This window comes from Vipera ursinii, assembly GCF_947247035.1.
Source record: "Vipera ursinii genome assembly, chromosome: Z".
Classification (NCBI taxonomy): domain Eukaryota; kingdom Metazoa; phylum Chordata; class Lepidosauria; order Squamata; family Viperidae; genus Vipera; species Vipera ursinii.
The window spans coordinates 98,189,804-98,210,681 of NC_139517.1; the positions used below are offsets into that span (position 1 = coordinate 98,189,804).

General features: G+C 37.3%; 1 protein-coding gene across 5 annotated transcripts in view; it reads left to right on the forward strand.

Moving 5' to 3' along the window:
- The window catches only part of ICA1 (islet cell autoantigen 1), a 69,973-nt gene that overhangs the window by 23,314 nt on the left and 25,781 nt on the right, over window positions 1–20,878 (forward strand). For all 5 annotated transcript variants that reach the window (XM_083378338.1, XM_083378341.1, XM_083378340.1 and 2 more), the window contains exons 7-9: window positions 3,807–4,005; window positions 19,699–19,824; window positions 20,012–20,110. In XM_083378338.1, the coding sequence (XP_083234464.1) occupies window positions 3,807–4,005; window positions 19,699–19,824; window positions 20,012–20,110 (424 nt within the window). The remainder of the gene's footprint in view (window positions 1–3,806; window positions 4,006–19,698; window positions 19,825–20,011; window positions 20,111–20,878) is intronic.

Consider the following 20,878-nt stretch of genomic DNA (forward strand, 5'->3'; position numbering starts at 1 on the left):
CAAGGAGAGAAGCAACCTAGAACTAAGGAGAAACTTCCTGACAGTTAGAACAACTAACCAGTGGAACAACTTGCCTCCAGAAGTGGTGAATGCTTCAACACTGGAAGTTGTTTTTTTTTATTTAAAAAGTTTTACAATACATTTTGACTTTAATCCCCCCCTCCCCCACCCCTATCCAACCCTCCCTATCCCTCTCCCCCACTCCCTCCTCCCCCCCCGACTTCCCAGAGCTAAATACAGGGCATAAAATCGAAAAACAAACATAAACACCCCTATGTTATCAACAATAAACTATAAATTCTATCTCTCTCTAGCTCATATAAAATGAATACAAACAATATTAATATTACAAATAAAATAGAAAAGAAAAAGAGGAAAACAGAAAAAGAGCTTTACTCAAAATAAGTTTCTTAATCCCAGTCCTTATTCATATTAATTTCAAAACAAAAAAAGGAAAAGAAAAAAAAGAAAAAACTTTCACCTGCTATTTACATTCTCCCACCTTTCTCTAATTTCCAAACAAATTCTCAGTTACACGCCAAAAGCGCCTATCTCTATTAATCTTAATAATCTCCGACCAACTAAACTATGATCAAAAATAGTTCTTGCATTTATCACACCAAATGTCTCGCAGTTCCAAATCATCCTTAAGTTCAAATAAAAGTTCAAATAAAAAGAGCATATAAAAAAAAGATTTAAGCAATCTCTAAGACAACTTGTTGTTAATTAAGAGCTTACATACCCATTCTTAGTTCAACACATACCTTAAGTCCATAACCCTAATATACTTTTCTAGCAAGCAAATAACATCAATCTTAAATTATGTAAAATATTAAAAAAAACTTTCTTTCTCCTCTATAATAATTTTACTCCATTGACATTCTAATCTTAAAATTTAATCAGCAATCTTAACGCCCCAAAACTTTTGGAGCACCTCTGTCATGACCCCCAAAACTTCTTTAGACCGCTCTCCTCCCACATCTTCACTGTAAGCACACTTTGAAAATTCCATAGCTTTCTGCTGGTCTTGCTCTTGCTCTCGTCTCGCTCTTCTTAGGGTGGCACGCGTCATCTTCTGGCCTCCTGCAGCAACCGATGAGACTGTGACTTGATCCCCTCCAACACCATTGTCCTCTGTCTGTCTATCTGCAACATCTTGAAGCTTTCCCACTCCGTATCCTTTTGCAGCTTCCAAAAATGATAGGGGGGTTGCTTTTAACACATTACTATAAAAATCACGTGCCTGAGCCACAGTAACCAAACGATGTCTTTTACCTTCGTGCGTCGCCACCAATCCAACTGGAATCTCCCATCTAAACTTAATATCACATTTCTTAAGTTCCTGTACTAGAAATGCAAAATCTTTCCTTCTCCTTAGGATCTTCGGAGGGATCTCTTTTAAAACCAAAACTTCTTGCTCAGCCACTACCAAATTAGTATCATAAGCAGCTTGAATGACTTCATCTCTAATTACTCTCTTTGTAAAATAGACCACCACATCTCTGGGTAACTTCCTCTGTCTTGCAATCCATGAATTTACACGAAAAACTTTGTCCATATTTCCCTCAATTTCAGATGCTGGCTGGCCCAGTACCCCTTCCAGAGCCTCAGAAATCAGCTGCTTTAAATCTTCTTTGCCATTCTCCTTTAAACCCCTAATTCTAATAGCATACTGCATCTGATTATACTGAACAAGGCTCAATTCTTCGTCCATTTTATCCCTTATATTTTCATTTTCTAATACCTTTGCTTCTAATATAGAGTTCTTTTGACTGAGATCCTCCACTTTTATCTCCAGCTGTAGCACACATTCAGCTACGGATTCAACCATAGACAAGATGTCCACCCTCATTGCTCTCAGCTTCTCTTCCATCTTCTTCTCCAATTTCTCCATTTTCTCCTCCATTTTCTCCTCCAGCTTTTTCAACTTTTCATCCATCATATCAGACATCAATTGTGCATGCTTTCCAAGAGCGTCTTGTAAATCCTTAAGCGTCAATACCGGGGGAGATGCAGGAGGAAGCAAAGCTTGCAATGAGGTCTCTTGCACCAGGGAAGACCCCGCATTCCGAAGAGCTTTAGAAGTTTTAGCCGCCATCTTCCCCCACTTTCACTTATTACGCACTTTCACTTTAAAGCTATAAAATCCATTGAGCTAGAGAGTAAAAATAAAGAGTCCACTTCACCTTGACCTCCTGTACTGCTCTGCCTGCATCTTGATAATCAAAAGTATTTCCTTTTGGCAGGGGTGGTTGCTAATGCCTGGCTCTGCTCCAATAATCCCAGAGCAGAGGCGCTGCGCAGCTCGGAGCAACCCAGGCTTCGGGGGGGGCTCATCCTTCAGCCGCCCAAGCTCTCAGCTCAGGCAGCCCCGGAGAGCTCAATCCCTACCTGGGGCCTCACCCCCTCCTCTTCTCCCGAGGAGGGGGCTTCAAATCCATCTAAACAGCTGATCGGCGCTGTTTACGATGGAAAAACACAGCTGCAGAGCGGGCAGCCCGAAAACGGCTGTCTTCGGCGTCGCGTCGCCACCGAAAGTCAACACTGGAAGTTTTTAAGAAGACACTGGACAGCCATTTGTCTGAATTGTTATAGGGTTTCTGCCTTAGCAGGGGGTTGGACTAGATGACCTCCAAGGTCCCTTCCAACTTCTTCTTCTTCTTCTTCTTCTTCTTCTTCTTCTTCTTCTTCTTATTATTATTATTATTATTATTATTATTATTATTATTATTATTATTATTATTATTATTGTCTAAAAGATGAAAAGTTAAATTAATTAAGATATACATAAATTGAAGATTTTTGACGAATATTAGAAAGCTGTTTGCTATTTGATCGATAGAATAAGAACTTTGTTGGCCTGAATATGAGACAGTATAAATAAAGAGGAAAAGAGAGGGAATTAATTGTTGTAATATTTTGAGATTTGTATTGATATTTAAATGTAATGGAATTATTGTACCCAGCTGCCACGTTGCTTTTCAGATATGTTAATTGCAATATTAGAAAATTAATAAAAAATATTTTAAAAATTCAGATGCTTGACAACTGACTCCTATTTATGATAGTTGCAGTGTCCTTGGGTCATCTGATCACATTTTCCAACCTAATAAGCAAAGTCAATGGGGAAGCAAAATTCACTTAACAAAGTGTTACTATCTTAACAACTGCAATGATTCACTTAACAAATGTGGCAAAATGGTCAAAAAATGGGCAAAACTCACTTAACATATATCTCACTTAGCAACAGAAACTCTAGGCTCAATTGTGGTTGTAAGTCAAGGACTACCTGTACTAATTGTGTGTTCACTACTTACATCTGATTTATATTGTTTGGAGAAAACCCACAGTATATTCACTTTAAAGCCAAAATACTTTAAAGATGGCATTTTATTCACTGCAAATAAAGAATGCAAAAAAGTTATGTGTTGTGTTTGGCAGCTTGCCTTTCAAAGTTAGTTCTTAAGAATTCTGAGATTGAACAATCAGAAACTCACTTTTAATCTACTTTTAAATCCTTTAGTTTGTAATGATTAAATGTACTTAACCCAGCAACCCTGAAAGCATTGCAAGTAGTTGTGTTATTGTGTTGTGTTCTTTTATTTACACAGTTTTTATTGTGAAAATTCTATTTTCTATACTGTGTTTTGAAATGAGACTTGAAGATCTATATCTGTTCTAATTACCTTGAATGTGTTTCGTATATTAAAAATATGGTTCTCATGTTTTATGAGCTTGCTAGTCAACTTCAAAAAATAATTCTGGGACAGCTGTCCTAACCCCATATGTTTTTCTTTTTGTTACAGACTGGCATTGCGCACTCCTTTGTGCAGACTGTACCAAGAAGTGGAGACATTTAGATACAGAGCTATTTCTGATACATGGTTGACAGTCAACCGAATGGAACAATGTCGGACTGAATACCGGGGAGCTCTGTTATGGATGAAAGATGTTTCTCAAGAGCTGGATCCTGATCTTTATAAGCAGATGGAAAAATTTAGGAAGGTATGAGGCTTTCCACAATTTGCCAAATAATAATCAATGGTAATAATGGATTTGATTCTTCTGAGAAGTGTATAATTGTACAATCAATACTCAGATGCTAATTAGACATAAACTGATTATTTTCTAATGTATCAGAACATTTCTGGCTAAGAATATATTTTTCGCTGCTAAAAGGTCTGACAACAAATGGTTTCCTGAGTACCAACTTGAATTACATATGGTGTGTATACATGTGTAAAAATATTATTAGTTTATTAATAGGCATCTGTCTAATGACCCTAGATCAGCTGCTTGGCTGTTTAAGAGAAAGGAAGATATAAATATTTTAACTAGATACCATAAATATGCTAAAAATTACCAGTGCTACCTACATAAAATGGCCATTTCTAATCATTGTTTGGCCAATTTCTACCAGCCTCTCAGTTATTGAAAACATGCATGAACAATTTTAATGAAGGATGACCATATTTCATTATAAATTTCTTGCACAGTCAGACAAATGTTCATAATGAATTTGGCATTTTTATTCACATATCATGTCCTTCCCAAGGACATGAAATAGGCAGATGTGGATGTTTGAAGATGTGAGAGAGAGGGTTTTGCATGTTTTTTTCTTTTTCTATTCTATTTAATTAAATAAAGGCAAATAACTGCATTTTTTAAAAAGTAACAATTCAGAGAAGAGTTCTATATTTTTTTAAGAAGCTGCTTTAGTAGTCTTTAGCCGTGAAAAAGTAACAATTGTGTCACTTTATATTCAAGATAGCTGTCAGACATTGATCATAGTTTGCTTCATAGAAAGCTAAAATGACTGGATGATGTAATGCCATCTTCAGAAACTAGGAAGGTCTTGGTCTGGCCAGTATTTTGACGGTTACTAGAATGTAGATAAATATTTATGCTCATATTGCATTACTTCAATATTATCAATATAAGATAAACCACCAAAGATTTCAGTATTCAGCAAATATAATTAATAAGCTTTAATCCAAAGGTGCTTTATTTTTCAAAAGGCAACTGGACTTTCTTGGTTTTTTTCCTTTGAAAATGTTCACTTCTTATCCAAGCAACTTCTTCAGTTCTAATAGTGAGGCATAGAAGGTTTTATATTCTTTGCATCCAGTTGTTAATACTTTGAGAGTCAGTTGTTAGAGTCGTTGAAGCCACTGGTGTGTGTGTGTGTGTGTAATTCAGAGTCACCTGAATGAGAGTGTAAAAAGGTGTGAAATTTCTTGGAACTGCTGAGTAGACTACATTGTAAAGAGGAGATAGATGGTGTTGTATCGCTCTCCTCTGTTGAGGAAGGGCTATTCAGTTTCAATATAGATAGCTTCTTTGATTCCCTTTTCAAACCATTGGTCCTCTCAGTGAAGAATGTGAACCTTGCTGTCTTCAAAGGAGTAATTCTTATCTTTCATATGCAGATGAATCTGCTGAATCCTGCCTTGATAAGTTTGTTGTTCTGTGTTGTGCCATACATTTGTGAAGTGGTTGTTTATTTTCCCCATTGTACAGGTCTGCACATGTCATGCTGCATTTCACTACATATACAACATTGCTCTGTGTCTGGATGTTTTGTCCTTGCGGTAGACAAACGTCTGTCTTCATGTATTCCTGAGTTTAAAATGTGCACGTATGTTGAAAATCCACTTGAGCTCTTTCAGTATTCCTGCAATGTATGGAATGACAACATTGCTCCATTTGTTGCTCTCTTCTTCTCTCTGTTGTGAGGGTTCTCCTACTGGATCTTTTTGTGGATTTGACAAAGGCCAATTAGGATAGCTAAGTTCTGAGAGCTTCCTTGATATGTTTTTGTTCTTTCTCTTTTTTGTTTTGCTGGTGTGCAAAACTTCAGTCCTGTGATGTAGGGTTTGATCGTTCCCAGTTTATGCTCCAATGGATAGTGAGAATCAAAAGGTAGCTACTGATATGCATGTGTGGGCTTTCTATTTATTTCAGTGTTGAGGCTTCTATCTTCCTTGATGTGTACTGCATAGTCCAGGAAGCCCAGACTATTTTCTTTGCCACGTGTCAACTTGGTGACATGTTTCAGATGACTGCAAAGAATATAAATCCTTCCATTTTCCACCAGTTAGTTAGAACTGAATAAGCTTGTTGGATGAGAAGTGAAATGTTTTCAAAGGACTTTCAAGAAAATCCAGCTGTCTTTTGGGGGGGGAAAACACCTTGGGACAACTATGACCTGGATGATTGAGAATCTTCATTGACAATACACTTCAATATTTAAAAAGTTGAAAGCACACAGTGATTGCTTAGATTCCTAGTTGCTGGTAAATCCATAGCAACATTTCTTAAAATAATTTAGACTTTCATGTTTAATTTAATCATATCTGAAATTAAGTACAGGTAATTCTCAAGATACAACGGGTCATTTAATGACCATTCAGAGTTACAAAAGAACCCCCCTAAAAGCTACATACAGCCCTGTTTCAAAGTTACAAATTTTACAAAATCCACCCAGTCATTTGCCCTTACAAATGACCAGCGGATTATGTAGAATTCATAACTTTACAGAGATGCTGCACTATGCCCACCTATCTATTTCTCCCCCTATTCTTGCCCTACATGATCCCCAAAGACAATAGGCCTTCTTCTTTGCCTCCCATTGGAATACATACAGTCTTCTTCTGCCCCTCACAATCCTCACTTACCTTCTGAAGATCTGCCCATTACAGTCATAAGTCAGGAGGATGTTAAGTGAAAAGTGAAAGAGCCCCCAACTTGGCTCTTTCCAATACATTGGTTAAATGAATGTAGAGGCCTTAAGTGTGCATGGGGTATCTCAGGGATGCCTGCCTTGGACCTTCCAAGGCCTTCCTTCACCCCCTGAGATACCTCCAACTACCTCCACCCCCTACAATCCCTCACTTAGCTTTTGAAGTTCTGCAGAATTTAGGAGGCAGGAGAAGGAAAGGAGAGGAAGTTTTCCTTGCTGGGCCATGTGGGAGAATTCCAGCAGAGCCCTTCCTTCTTTCATCCTCAGCATGTGTCTTGAAACTTGACCTACTGGACTGGGCAAAGTAGCTCTGTGTGTTGGCAGAGGGAGATCCAGGTTCAAAATACACTTTTCCATTTAGCCACTGTGGTAACAGACTCTGCTCACCATGTTGTGGCTGGATGGAAAAGTGCATTTTCAAACTGGACCTGGCTCTGCCACCACAGAGAACAATGAAGAGTTAAGAGTTAAAGAGGCAGTGCAGAGGAGCGGGGAAGAGCTACTTTGCTCAGTCCAGCAGGTCAGGTTTCACAGTGCCCACTGAGGACGGGGGGGGGGGGGGGGGAGAAAAGGATGCTAATGGAATTCTCCCATATGGGCCTAGCAAGAAAGACCTGCTTTCCTTCCTTTCCCCTGTCTCCTGAGTTCTGCGGATCTTCAGAAGGGACTGTAAGGTGTGGAGGCAGTTGTGGGGACCCCAGGGTGGGAAGCTGAGCATGGGTATCTCAGATGGGGGAGAGGCCTTGGAAGGCCTAAGTAGGCATAGCTGAGGTACCCTATGTGCACCTAAGAACTCTGCATTCATTTAACATATGGATTGGAAAGAGCCAGGTTGTGGGGACTCCTTTGCTATCGTATGCTGAGAATTACCTGTATGGAACACTTGTGTTGAAATGTTTGATTAAATATTTAATATTGGTTAAAATATTTGAGATTGGCAATTATATATGATAAATATAGACTATTTCTATAATAGATTAATGAAGCATTTTTTGAGAACTTTTGACATTAATATTAATATTATTAGGGAATGTACATGTAATTATATACTTTTTGATAATATTCCAAGAAATGAAACAATTCTAAATGCTGCCACTGCATGTTAGTATTTTACTGACTACCTCAATATAATTTGGTGATTTTCTTTTAATCGCAAGAGACAGCAGTATAGACCTTTTTCATCAAACAAAAGAAAACATTTGTAAATTTATACAGCAGCATCTAAAATTGAGTAACCATGTTGACATTAGCTTTATGATATGACAGAGATGTAATGAGTATGTGACAATAAGTGGAATTTTTGTAGCATTATATTTATAGAACTGGTGTCTTTGTGACCATTTCATTTTTTAAATTTAATTATTTGTTATATTTAGGACATTTAGTCACATAAAGGCTAGCTGCTATAGCTTGCTTTTTATAGTTTTTCCCTGGTGTGTTACACAAATTATTGTAGATCTGTGAAATAATCTAACACCAAAAGATGGATCTAGCTTAAAACATATTTAACTATATGCTGGGAAATTATTATTTACAAATGAATATCTGAATATGAAATTATTGTTTATGAATGAATATCTCAATGCAGTGATATATCATAAACTACATATAGATTAATAATTATTGAAAAATGATTTGGAACTTGCAAATCAGCATTAAACTTTTTTTTGAGAGTGGCTATTTACTTTATGTTCAGTACTCTGTATATTCCCACAGTTCAAGTATTCTGTTGGGAACTTTTTATTTCCAATTTGTTATCTAATAATAAACATGTAGAGATTAAGAATTGTGATAGTGGTGAATATCTGTAGCTATAGGATGAGGGTGGAGGTTCCTTCTCTGAGTTTGTGGGTTGGTTTCTGAACGTTTCATTACTAGGCTAGGTAACATCTTCATGCAATTGAAAATCAGAATTCATAAACACTAGCTGGTGGTCAAAAGCCATGATCCTAAATCCTAATCTCCCAGACACCAAATAGTACCAATTCAATTGGAGCAATACAAGAATCATTGGCCATGCTACCACCCACCATCCTCATGAGTTTATTGAGACTTGGCACTCCCAAGCAATTCCATCAACAGACAGATTGACCTACAAGTAGCCTATGAACGCCTCAGAATTCAAATCAACCGCACAGCCAACCAACGACAGCACCAACCCTCAACCAACCCAGCCACCCGCACTTCACCTCCCAATGACCCTCGCCTGATATGGCCTACCCATCACAAAACCCATCACAAGACCGTCACCTGACATGACCCACACATGAACTGTCACAAGATCCTCACCTGATGTGTCCTTCGTATCTCAAGACCCTCTGACCACATGAAGCCCCTATAAGCAGAAGAAACCAACACTGACATCTCCTAAATTCCTCTGAAGGTGTTACCTAGCCTGGTAATGAAAGCTCAGAGAACAAACCATCATCCTCAGATTAAGAATTCTTAGCTCTGTACTGTGCAATTACTGTACTTGAAATTTAAGTTGATTATGAACATGTCTATGCCAATGCAATTTTTATTGTAAAAATGTTAGACTTTTTGGAAAATTGGAAATTAGATATTTATTTTGTTCATGTTTGTGTGTGTGAAAGGGAGGGAAATTGCATATAGATAGTCAAGTATTTTGATCTTCAGTGTTGTAGCTGAATGATGGAAAATACGTAGTGGACCTCTGTTTTCCTTGTCTACATTGTGTTTGATTTAAATAAATACCAAAAAGTTATAATTTCTTCTTTTGTCTACTTGTTCTCAGTGGTAATATATCATATGTAGTACATTTGAATATTTTTGTTCTTAGTGATGTTTCTATATGTTCCCTGTTCTCTTTTCTGACACAAAGGATATATACTCCTGAATTTAACAACTTCTGGCCAACAAACATATAAATATTACTGAACAGGAAGCATTCAGGTCAATAGAACTTGTAACTAACTAGAAAATCTAGCATCTCTGAAAATACAATGTGCATTTCTGTTTTTACTGGGTAAAATTCTTTGCTCTGTTTGTTCCTGATTTTACTTTCTTACCATACTCAATTTAAATTATTAAGTTTTCTGTCACTTGAGTAAAGCTGGCAGATGGAAATTTGTTGTTTGAACCAAGCTGCCATCAGCTATGTTTACAGAGTAAAAATGAGGGCCTTAAACTGTTTTTTTCTATTTGTGAAATGTTCTTTTTTCTCTCCTATATCTTTCAGGCAGCCATTTTGTTAATAAGCTGATGAAATGTTTGTGTGGTGTTCTAGTAGATAGCAGTTTACATTTTTTATTGATAACAGGACTGAAAACTATTGTACCTTTGTTCTGTGCAAGTATTAAACTAGTTTTTGACACATATTTCATCATCCTAAAGATTTCAGCACTATCATTCTTGAGATTGTGAAAATAGAATTTGAAGCACTGCCTAATACTTTTTCATGCTGCTGCTATTTTATTCTTCATATATACTGAACTATTATTAGTTTTGATACTATTACTCATAAAAATCTAAAGATTAGACTTGATGAAAAATACCTCAGGTGCTTACATTTGTCAGAAGGATGAAGGTTGATGAAGTGTGGGCCTTTGGAGTCTTGTATAATTTATTTATTTATTTGTTTATTTGTTTATTTATTTATTTATTAATGGGACTTATATTCCCGCCCTATCTCCCGAAGGACTCAGGGCGGCTAACAACAATAACATATAATAAGTACAGAAATTAAGATAAAATTAAAATTAAAGTCATCTGTGCAATAAATTAAAATTAAAAATTAAAAATAAATTAAAAATTGTAAACATAATTAAAATGCCTGTCAGTCCAGGTCAGCCAGGTGGAAAAGGAGTGTTTTGAGGCCGCGGCGAAAGGACTGGAGATCTTGGGCCATCCGAAGCTCAGGGGGGAGCTGATTCCATAGGACTGGCGCTCCCACAGAGAAGGCCCTTCCCCTGGGGTTCGCCAGCCGACATTGTCTAGCCGACGGTACCCTGAGGAGGCCTTCTCTGTGTGAGCGTACTGGGCGATGGGAATTCATTCCCGGTAGCAGATGGTCCTGCAAGTATCCCGGGCCTAAGCCATGTAGGGCTTTAAAGGTAAGTACCAGCACTTTAAATCTCACCCGGAGGGCAACCAGTAACCAATGCAGCTCATGGAGCAGAGGTGTTATATGGGAGTATCGGGGAGCTCCCATCACTACCCGTGCAGCCGCATTCTGCACCAGCTGAAGCCTCCGGGTGGTTTTCAAGGGCAGCCCTATGTAGAGAGCATTGCAGTAGTCTATACGGGAGGTAACGAGTGCTTGGGTGACTGTACGTAGGGCATCTCGGTCCAGAAAGGGGCGCAATTGGTATACTAGGCGAATCTGGGCAAATGCCCCACTAGCTACGACTCCAATATGATCTTCAAAACTGAGTCGTGAATCTAGGAGGATGCCCAGATTGCGTGCTCTATCAACGGGAGGTAACATCTCTCCTCCTATAATCAAAGATGGAACCTCTTGGACTAAACGAGATGACGGTACGTAAAGCCACTCAGTCTTGGCCGGGTTGAGCCGAAGCCTGTTCTTTCCCATCCAAATCTGTACCGCTTCCAGGCAACGGGACATCACATCGAGGACAAATCATGTCAGTAATTTAATTACTCCAATAAGTGGAGTAATTAAAATATATTAAAATATATGCAAACCTGCAAAATATATGCAAGTTATGAAATGTTATTTCAGTGCAAAAAACAAATATACAACACTGCTATGTTGTTATAGAATTGTTTTTAGTAGCATGATTCATTTCTACTATTCAAATCCCTGGGATGTCCTCCTTGAAAAGAAAGCTTTGTATTTATTTATTTATTTATTTATTAGTTATATTTTATATACCGCCCTATTCCCTGAGGACTCAGGGCGGTTTACAGGGAATTAAAAATCCAAAATACAAAAATTAAGAACAAATTAAAAAGTATTAAATTAACCCTGTAGTCAGTTAAAAAACCCCAAATTAAAAATTCTTCCTCAGTCTGGGCCCGAGAGCTGAAAAAGCCAGGTCTTCAGTCCCCGGCGGAATGATCGGAGGTCGGGGGCAGTCCTCAGCTCCACCGGCAGCTGGTTCCAGAGGGCAGGCGCTCCCACTGAGAAGGCCCTATCCCTGGGTGTCACCCGCCGGCAATCTCTCACCGGCGGAACCCTGAGCAGACCCTCCCTGTGGGAGCGCACTGGGCGAAGGGCGTTTGATGCCGGCAGCAAGTGTTCCCTCAAATATCCCGGACCCAGGCCATGTAGGGCTTTATAGGTGATAACCAGCACCTCATTTAATGAAGGAACATAAAACTCTTTAATAATAGTATAACTTTTGTATATAGAAACGCTCAGTTCAGTTGTGCACATTATCCTATTTGAAAAGTTAATGTAACGAGATATGAAAGAATGCTTAAGATCTTGAAAAATCAGCCACTGTTCACCAGAGCGGGCAATACCAAATTGTAGAAAGTTTTATTTTTATAACATACTTTTCAGGGTTCTGGAAACTTTTGGGGAAGCGTTTCTGTTTCTAATATTCTGATATGGATAAATGAATCAGGTTTTGTTCTAAAAATTAAAATTTCTACTATTAGAGCTCATTCTAAACATTTGTATTCATGAAATTTTGAATGAGAAAATAAAAGCCCAATCTAGCACAATATCACCAAAGAAGAAAAATAACAGCTCTCAAAAGAAACCAGCATGGCTGCATAAAGAACTCTCTGATAAATTGAAAGATAAAAAGGACAAGTATAAAAAGTGGAAAGAGGTGCACATAACTAAAGCAGAATATCAGCAAATAGTCCAAGCCTGCAAAGATGAAGTGAGGAAAGCTAAGGCCCAAAATGAACTAAGGCTTGCGACCAAAGTCAAAAATAACAAAAAAGCTTCTTTCAACATGTAAAAAACAAGAAAAAAGTTAAGGAAATGATTGGTCTATTAGTGGGGGAAAGTGGCAAGAAGGTGACAAGCAAAAGGGAGAAAGCAGAACTATTTAACTCGTTTTTTGCATCTGTCTTTGCACAAAGGGAAAAAAAAACAGTCCAACCTATCAAAAACAGTACCATAAAAAATAGAAACACAAATTAAAATAGGCAAGAAAATTGAGCACCTATCCAGCCTAGACGTGTTCAAATCACCAGGACCAGATGGATTACACCCCAAGGTTCTCAAGGAACTGGCAGGTGTGATCTCAGAACCACTGAACTATATTTTTCATAGATCCTGGAGCACTGGGGAACTACCAGAGGACTGGAAAAGAGCTGATATAGTTCCCATCTTCAAAAAAGGGGGGAAAATGGATCCAGGAAACTACAGACCTATCAGCCTGACCTCAATACCTAGGAAGATTCTGGAAAAGATAAACAACAAATCAGAGAACACCTAGAGGCAAACAAAATCATTACTAAAAGTCAACATGGGTTTGTCAAAAACAGATCATGCCAGACAAATCTTATTACATTCTTTGACCAAGTGACAAAATTAGTGGACCAGAGGAATGCTGTGGATATAATTTACTTGGACTTCATTAAGGGATAAAGTAGATCACAACCTTCTACTTGATAAGATAGAAAAATGTGGGTTAAACAGCATCACCACCAGATGGATTCGTAGCTGGCTGACGGCTGTACTCAGTGTGTGGTCCTCAATGGAACTGCATCTACATGGAGGGAAGTGTGTAGTGGGGTGCCCCAGGGCTCTGTTCTAGGCCCAGTGCTCTTCAACATCTTCATCAATGATTTGGACAAGGGGATACGTGGGGAACTCATCAAATTTGCAAACGACACCAAGCTGGCAGGCTTGGCTTAAGACACAGGAGGATCTGAACAAACTGGAACACTGGGCGCTATCTAACAAAATGAAATTCAATGGTGAAAAAAGTAAAGTTCTACATTTAGGCAAGAAAAACCAAATGTACAGTTATAGTATAGGTAGTACCTTGCTCAATATTAGTAACTGTGAGAGGGATCTCGGAGTCCTAGTGGACAATCACTTAAATATGAGCCAGCAGTGCTGCAGCTGCCAAAAAAGCCAACACAGTGTTAGGCTGCATTAACAGAGGGATAGAATCAAGATCACATGAAGTATTAATACCACTTTACAATGCCTTGGTAAGGCCACACTTGGAATACTGCATCCAATTTTGGTCACCACAATGTAAAAAAGATATTGAGACTCTAGAAAGAGTGCAGAGAACTAAGATGATTAGAGGTCTGGAGGCTAAAACATATGAGGAACGGTTGCTGGAATTGGGTATGTGTAGTTTAATGAAGAGAAGGATGAGGGCGGACATGATAGCAATGTTCCAATATCTCAAGGGCTGCCACAAAGAAGAGGGAGTCAAGCTATTCTCCAAAGCACCTTAAGGCAGGACAAGAAGCAACAGAGGGAAACTAATCAAGGAGAGAAGCAACTTAGAACTAAGGAGAAACTTCCTGACAGAACAATTGATCAGTGGAACAACCTGCCTTCAGAAGTGGTGAATGCTCCAACACTGGAAGTTTTTAAGAAGAGACTGGACAGCCATTTGTCTGAAATGGTATAGGGCAGGGGTAGGCAACCTCGGCTCTTTTATGACTCGTGGACTTCAACCCCCAGAATTCCTGAGCCAGCTGGCTCAGGAATTCTGGGAGTTGAAGTCCACGAGTCATAAAAGAGCCAAGGTTGCCTACTCCTGGTATAGGGTTTGCTGCCTGAGCAGGGAGTTTTACTAGAAGACTTCCAAAGTCCCTTCCAACACATTATTATTATTATTATTATTATTATTATTATTATTATTATTATTATTATTATTATTATTATTATTATTATTATTTATGTAGCTTGTTCATAATTTGTTCTGCCTGTTCACAAAAATATTGGATGCTGCTGGGTAATTATGCAATATGAAGGTCAACCTAAATTCATTAATAAAACAAAAAAAGAACAAAACAATAAAGAGAGGTGTGGTCGGTTAAGATTTTTGTTAGGACCACAGTATGCAAAGAGAGTAGGTTCATTTTTTCTTTCTAAGCATTGATCCCAGTGATAATTAAATTGGAAATTTAATTCTCATTTTACATAAAATTGGAATTAAATATTGAAAGTTGGCATACAAATAGAAGGATAAAGGAGGAATGCTTGCATATAATATATTTTTCTGCCTTTGAAATTACAGAATATGAAGTAAGCAGAAGATTGTCCAATTCAGGCATATATAACATATATCACTCATTATAATTTTTAAATGAAAAATATTCTTTATAGGTTGAAAACTCAAATAGGGAAATAGCAGGAGGAAAAGGAGTTTCCTAAGTTCTTAACCACTTCCATTTTCTTGCAGGAATTTTATCCTAAAATATTTTTTTGTGTGGAAAAATTATATTTTTAAGTAAGTAGCAAGAAGTCTAATATAATTGTGGCAGTCTTATGAATTAACTTATTTCTTAACTTCCATTCTTCAAAGAAGCAGCTAAAGGAAAGCAGTATAAATTATCTAGGTTAGCCTTGAGCTTCATTGACTGTTTTTAAATTTGGAATATCATTAAGTCTGATATTATCAGGGATAAGCAAATCATGGCCAGGAAAGAGGGATGATGTGTTGCAATCCAAGAACCTCTGGATTATTATTCTCATAATAATTACTAAAAGATGTATTGGACAATACTGTATGACCTGTACTGTCAAAGAGGGGTGGCAAAAGTTTCATTTTTTAATTAGCTGCTTCCTGCCATTTTCTTCCCCTTGAGCCTACTGGTTTGATTCTGCTCAAAAAGGTAACCATCAGAAGTTTGCAATGGCTCTGATGTTTTGCTTGGTTGGGCTGGGGGGGTTGACAGCTCTGCCTTTTTAAAATTTCTGCCATATCTTTCATTCTCTTCCTGTTATGTTTTGTTTTACTATTGTTTTTCCACTGCAAGCAAACATAAAGGATTTATTTAGAACTATCAAGTTGTCAGAATCAATTTATATCACATTTCATAAATGTATAGGTAGAACAATGTGCTTATTCTGGGGACTCTGCCATCTCTCCGAAGGGGGTGTGTGGAGAGGATAGACTTAATGCAATCTTCAAACAACAGGGATCATTTGAACTGGGGGAGGGAGGGGGAGAGACAGATCTGGATTGCATCTTCATTTACAACTGAAAAGGAAAGCAATAACCATAAAACCATGGAAGGGCCTGACACCTAAGCAAATGATGAGAGCCTGACCAAATGGATGAGGGGAGGGGCTGAAATGGGAATGCTTTATATAGGATTGAAATGTAACTTTGTTAGATTCCGTCTTGTATTGCCACAATCGATTCCATCCTAGTAAATATTTTCCTTTTGGACTAAACTTGCATCCAAGAGTTCTTATTTCCTAAGATGCGGATTGAGGTGGGTCCTGACACAAGTGGTTATTCTAAATTTCCTCATGGATCTGGAGCATTTGAATAGATTGGGGAGGCTATTTAACCATATCTTTTGTATCCAAAAAGCTACCCACTCTGCCCATATTTATCCTTTTATGTGAATTCTCTTAGGATTTTCTGAAATTAGGATATAGTCAGAGGTGGAAGCTATGGGAACCATTGTAAGATCGCCCTTTAAAGTGATAATTTTTGAATTGCACGTTAAGCTCTTAAAACTTCAAAATGTTTAAGCTCCAGTCCCTAATTCAACTTCTTGAAAGTAAGCTCTATTTAAAAAAGGGCAGTTTGACATGTGACAGTGACAATCTTAACATCTTCTCTGTTTAGAAGTAAATAGTATATATCCAACAACTGTGTTTCTTTTTATTTTCTATTCATCTTTTTTATTCTCTCCCTTTCCCTTTGTTCAGTTCATCTGTCTTTCATTTTATCACATAATTTTTTGCTGACCCATTAACTATACACATTCTGGATATTTTGCACAATCTGAATAGAAATATTTTCCAAATGATCACATTCCATATTAGTTTTTTACTCTTAGTAGTTACTTGTTCTCAGATTGATTTTACCAGGATCACCAAAGAATCAGGACTGTCTAAATGGAGAACATTTGAGAATCATTCAGTTTAGTTGAATGTAGTTTGTGTGAAAGTGTTTCATTTGAAATATGCTCCTAATAGGTTGATAGAAAAATAAAAATATTTCAAACAAATGCCATGCTTCTTTCTTGTTTAGCTTCAAAAATGATGCAAATGGAAATTACTTATATGCCCTGCCTTTTATGGATTTATTTTCCAGACCATTTCTACCCAGGTAGCATAGACTTAACTATTGGGTTTATGATATTGCAATCAAGCAATTGAAGCAAGGAGGAATTGAGTATCTGTGTCACACAAATATCAGTGCAAACTTGCCATATCCTTCCAAACATGTTTATACTTGGGGATATATCAAAGTAAAAAACCTGTGTTGACTACTTCAACTAATGGGCTGAAATCTGCATGTTAGCAAACGAAATCATAACAAAAAGATTGAGATGAGTAATATATACTATATAAAACTACTGAAAAAAGAAGTAACCAGTGGTGGGATTCAGCCAGTTTGCACCACTTCAGCAGAACCGGTAACTAATTTTTTGTTGCCCAGGCCCAGAATGGACTTCCAGAAGTGGCATCCACACAGAGAACCAGTTGTTCGCCTATTTGAATCCCACCACTGGAAGTAACAGATCCCTCATAGATGTAATCATGGGTTCCTTGCTGAATTGCTTGCCAAATTTATCTTATTATTTTCTCTTTTTGAAGGAGAAAAGCCTTTTGGTCTGAATTCTCACTTTCTCCCTGAGTTCTACTTCTTGTTTTTACTGGAAAAATAATGTTGCAATGTTTATAGAAAAGAGTCCTCAACTAGCCAGCAAGCTACACCCTTAAGAATTACCAGATTCTTGAACATTCTGACTTTCTTTCTTTCTACCAAGAATAAAGAAGTTAAGAGCTAAGTGAATTGTACACTGTATCTCAACGAGTTATATTTATTTTATAATAATTCCAGAAATCATCTGTACAAACTTCTTTTTTATATAATTTTTTATTGATTTTCCAATATTACAATTGTATCTTTGAAAAGCAATGTGGTGTCTGGGTTACAGTAGTTCCATTTCATACAGGTACGTGTTATTACAAATCTCCAATTTGTTGTAGCCAATATTTCCTCTCTTTTTTCCTTTAATACATATTGTCTCTTATCTAAATTAACATACTTCTTATTTTATCTATCAGTTATTTAGTGATTTCCTTGCATTTGTCAATATTTTTATATATTTTACTTATTTTAACATTTTATCTTTAAGGCATCAATCACCTTATAAATTTTCCCAGCTTTAATTTTGCATTAATATTAAAGTTAAACGTTTGAAGTTTCTCATTTTCATATTTCTAAGTGACCCCACTTCCCTTTATCACAGTTCTCTCCAATGCCTAATAATCTAGATACACGTCCTATTTATCTCATTTCCATATCAACAGGTTAATAAGACAATATAATATTCTTGTTTTCATTATAATTTCCACATACTGTAAATTCAATAACCAAAATTTCTCCCATTTCAACATTTAATACATTCTAATTTTTTCCCAAAAGCTCTTATTTCATCACCGGCTATAGAAAGGAACTGATAAGTTTGGCAGGTTATTTTCATCATAGCATAGATTTGTTTTTGTATTTCTTCCATGGTGGACTCTCACATCTGGTGTTCAAGGTTAGTCTTATCTTGTTTTCTAAAGTGTCGGCCAAGTCTCTCTTTCTCTCTTTTTTTTTAGGGTGTCAGATTGCAATTTCAGGTTTAGCCACAAGGTGCCCCCCAAGTGCTTTTTCGGAACTACTTGTTAATCTCTTTTCAATTGTTTCTTATGTTTTAGAAGAACAGAGCCAAATTTTCAGACAAGGATAGGAAGTAAGGAGTAAATAGTCGAAAGCTTTAAGTCCAGAAGTTTTTTTTTTTAAGGAATAAAGTTCTAGTTGAGGTCCAATTTGTTTTTTCAACATTTCTTTTTAAATCACCGATGGAGGTTCAATCGCCACTGTTTCTGAAGGGAGGGTTGTAATCCCCCCTCCCTCTCTGCAGGGGGAAAGGTACTTAGCAGCTTATTTAGGTGGAAAGAAGAAGATTGGAGTATAAGAGAGGTTGATCTTACCCGGTCTCTTCCACGCTGCTTTAATGTTGCCTGGTGGTAAGTGTGACTTCAGCTGTCTGCAGCCTAGTGACTGGCCATGTTGCTATGGCCGTTCTTTCGTCCGCTGGTTAGAAGGGAATGCAGACAATAACGGGAGAGTTGCAGTTCCCCGCGTTGCTGCGAAAGCCCCTTCTTGCTGGTCGCCCCTCCAGGGTGACTCTTCGGCCCTTTTAGGACCCCCCAGTGATGCGAAACTGGACGTGGAAGACAAGAGCCATTCTCCAAGCGTCCATAACGGCCGCGTCGGCAAACCGGAAGTCTTCTGTAAAAACTTCTTATTGAAGGATGTTATAAGTATATTAAAACTGAAATAGATGTATAATACAAAGTAATGATGATGCAATTATTATTAATTGTCACTAAATGTTTTTTTTAGTTCGTCAGAAAAGTTCATTTCTAACTGTACATTTCCCCTGCTCTCTGCACCTGTAATGATATCTTATCATGTAACCATAGTGATTCTTACATGTCCAGCTATGTTATGGTTTCAGACTGTTTTGTGCGCATGCCTAGAAAAAGTTTCTCACAGTTATTCTTTTATTTTCTTTCACTTTGCTGTTACTGTCTGTTACGTTAGGATGTAGTCAGCTAGCTCTCTTTATAATATATATTTAGTTTTTGTAATTAAAAGGTATGCGTCGTGTTTTATTTCCTTCATGCACATCATGCATCCTCTGAAGCACGGTCCTTCGCCCTCTACTAAGGTGATTTATACCTTGACATTAATTAAATATAATTAATATAATAAAATGTTATTTTAGAACCAAGGGAAACATTTTGGATGTTCTGATATTTAAGAACTTCTTATTCTTTCAAGTAATCTTTATATTTATAGGTCCAAGCACAAGTCCGTCATACAAAATTGAATTTTGACAAATTGAAAACTGATGTCTGTCAGAAAGTGGATCTTCTTGGAGCAAGTAGATGTAATCTTCTGTCTCACATCCTTACAACATACCAGGTATCCATAAGGAAAGAATCTATAAAACTTAGGGGCTATTTTTAGGAATGAGAGTCATAGTTTTTATGTGACAGACACAAAAACTTTATGTAGTAAAATATCTGCAGCTGGATAATTTTTGTTAGATGTCACAGGAAATGTTAACCATTAGATGTGATTTGAAGAATCATATTTCTTTCCATTACAGACAACTCTTCTTCATTTTTGGGAAAAAACATCTCATACCATGGCAGCTATCCATGAAAGTTTCAAAGGTTATCAGCCTTACCAATTCACTATGTTGAAGGTAAATAAAAGTTGCCTAAACCTATATAGCGCTATTTTAATAGTGTGATCTAAACAAATGAAATCTATTGCAAAATACAGTTGGTCTTCCATAGAACCTAGTTATTAATCTATCAACATTCATAAAACTAAACTGCTTCTCCTTTGCTATAGAGTGTGAAGTCTCATTCTAAATGAGAAATCAGAACTACTTAACTTGTTTTTTGCATCCATCTTTACAAAAGGGAAAAACAGTCCAACCTATCAAAAACAGTATCATAAAAAAACAGATTAGTACCATAAAAAACAGATTAGAAACCACAAGATAGGTAGGGAAATGGTAAGTGAGCACCTGTCCACCGTAGACAAGTTCATATCACCAGGACCAGATGGGTTTTACCCCAAGGTTCTGAAGGAACTGTCAGATGTGATCTCAGAACCACTGAACTATATCTTTCAAAGATCCTGGAGCACCGGGGAACTACCAGAGGACTAGAAAAGAGCTGATATAGTTCCCATCTTCAAAAAAGGGGGGGAAATGGATCCAGGAAACTATAGACCTATCAGTTTGACCTCAGTGCCTGAAAAGATTCTGGAAAACATAACCAATGAATCAGTGAACACCTAGAGGCAAACAAAGTCATTACCAAAAGCCAACATGGATTTGTCAAAAACAGATCATGCCATGCAAATCTTATTGCATTTTTTGACCAGGTGAAAAAATTAGTGGACCAGAGGAATGCTGTGAATATAATTTACTTGGTAAGGCATTTGATAAAGTAGACCACAA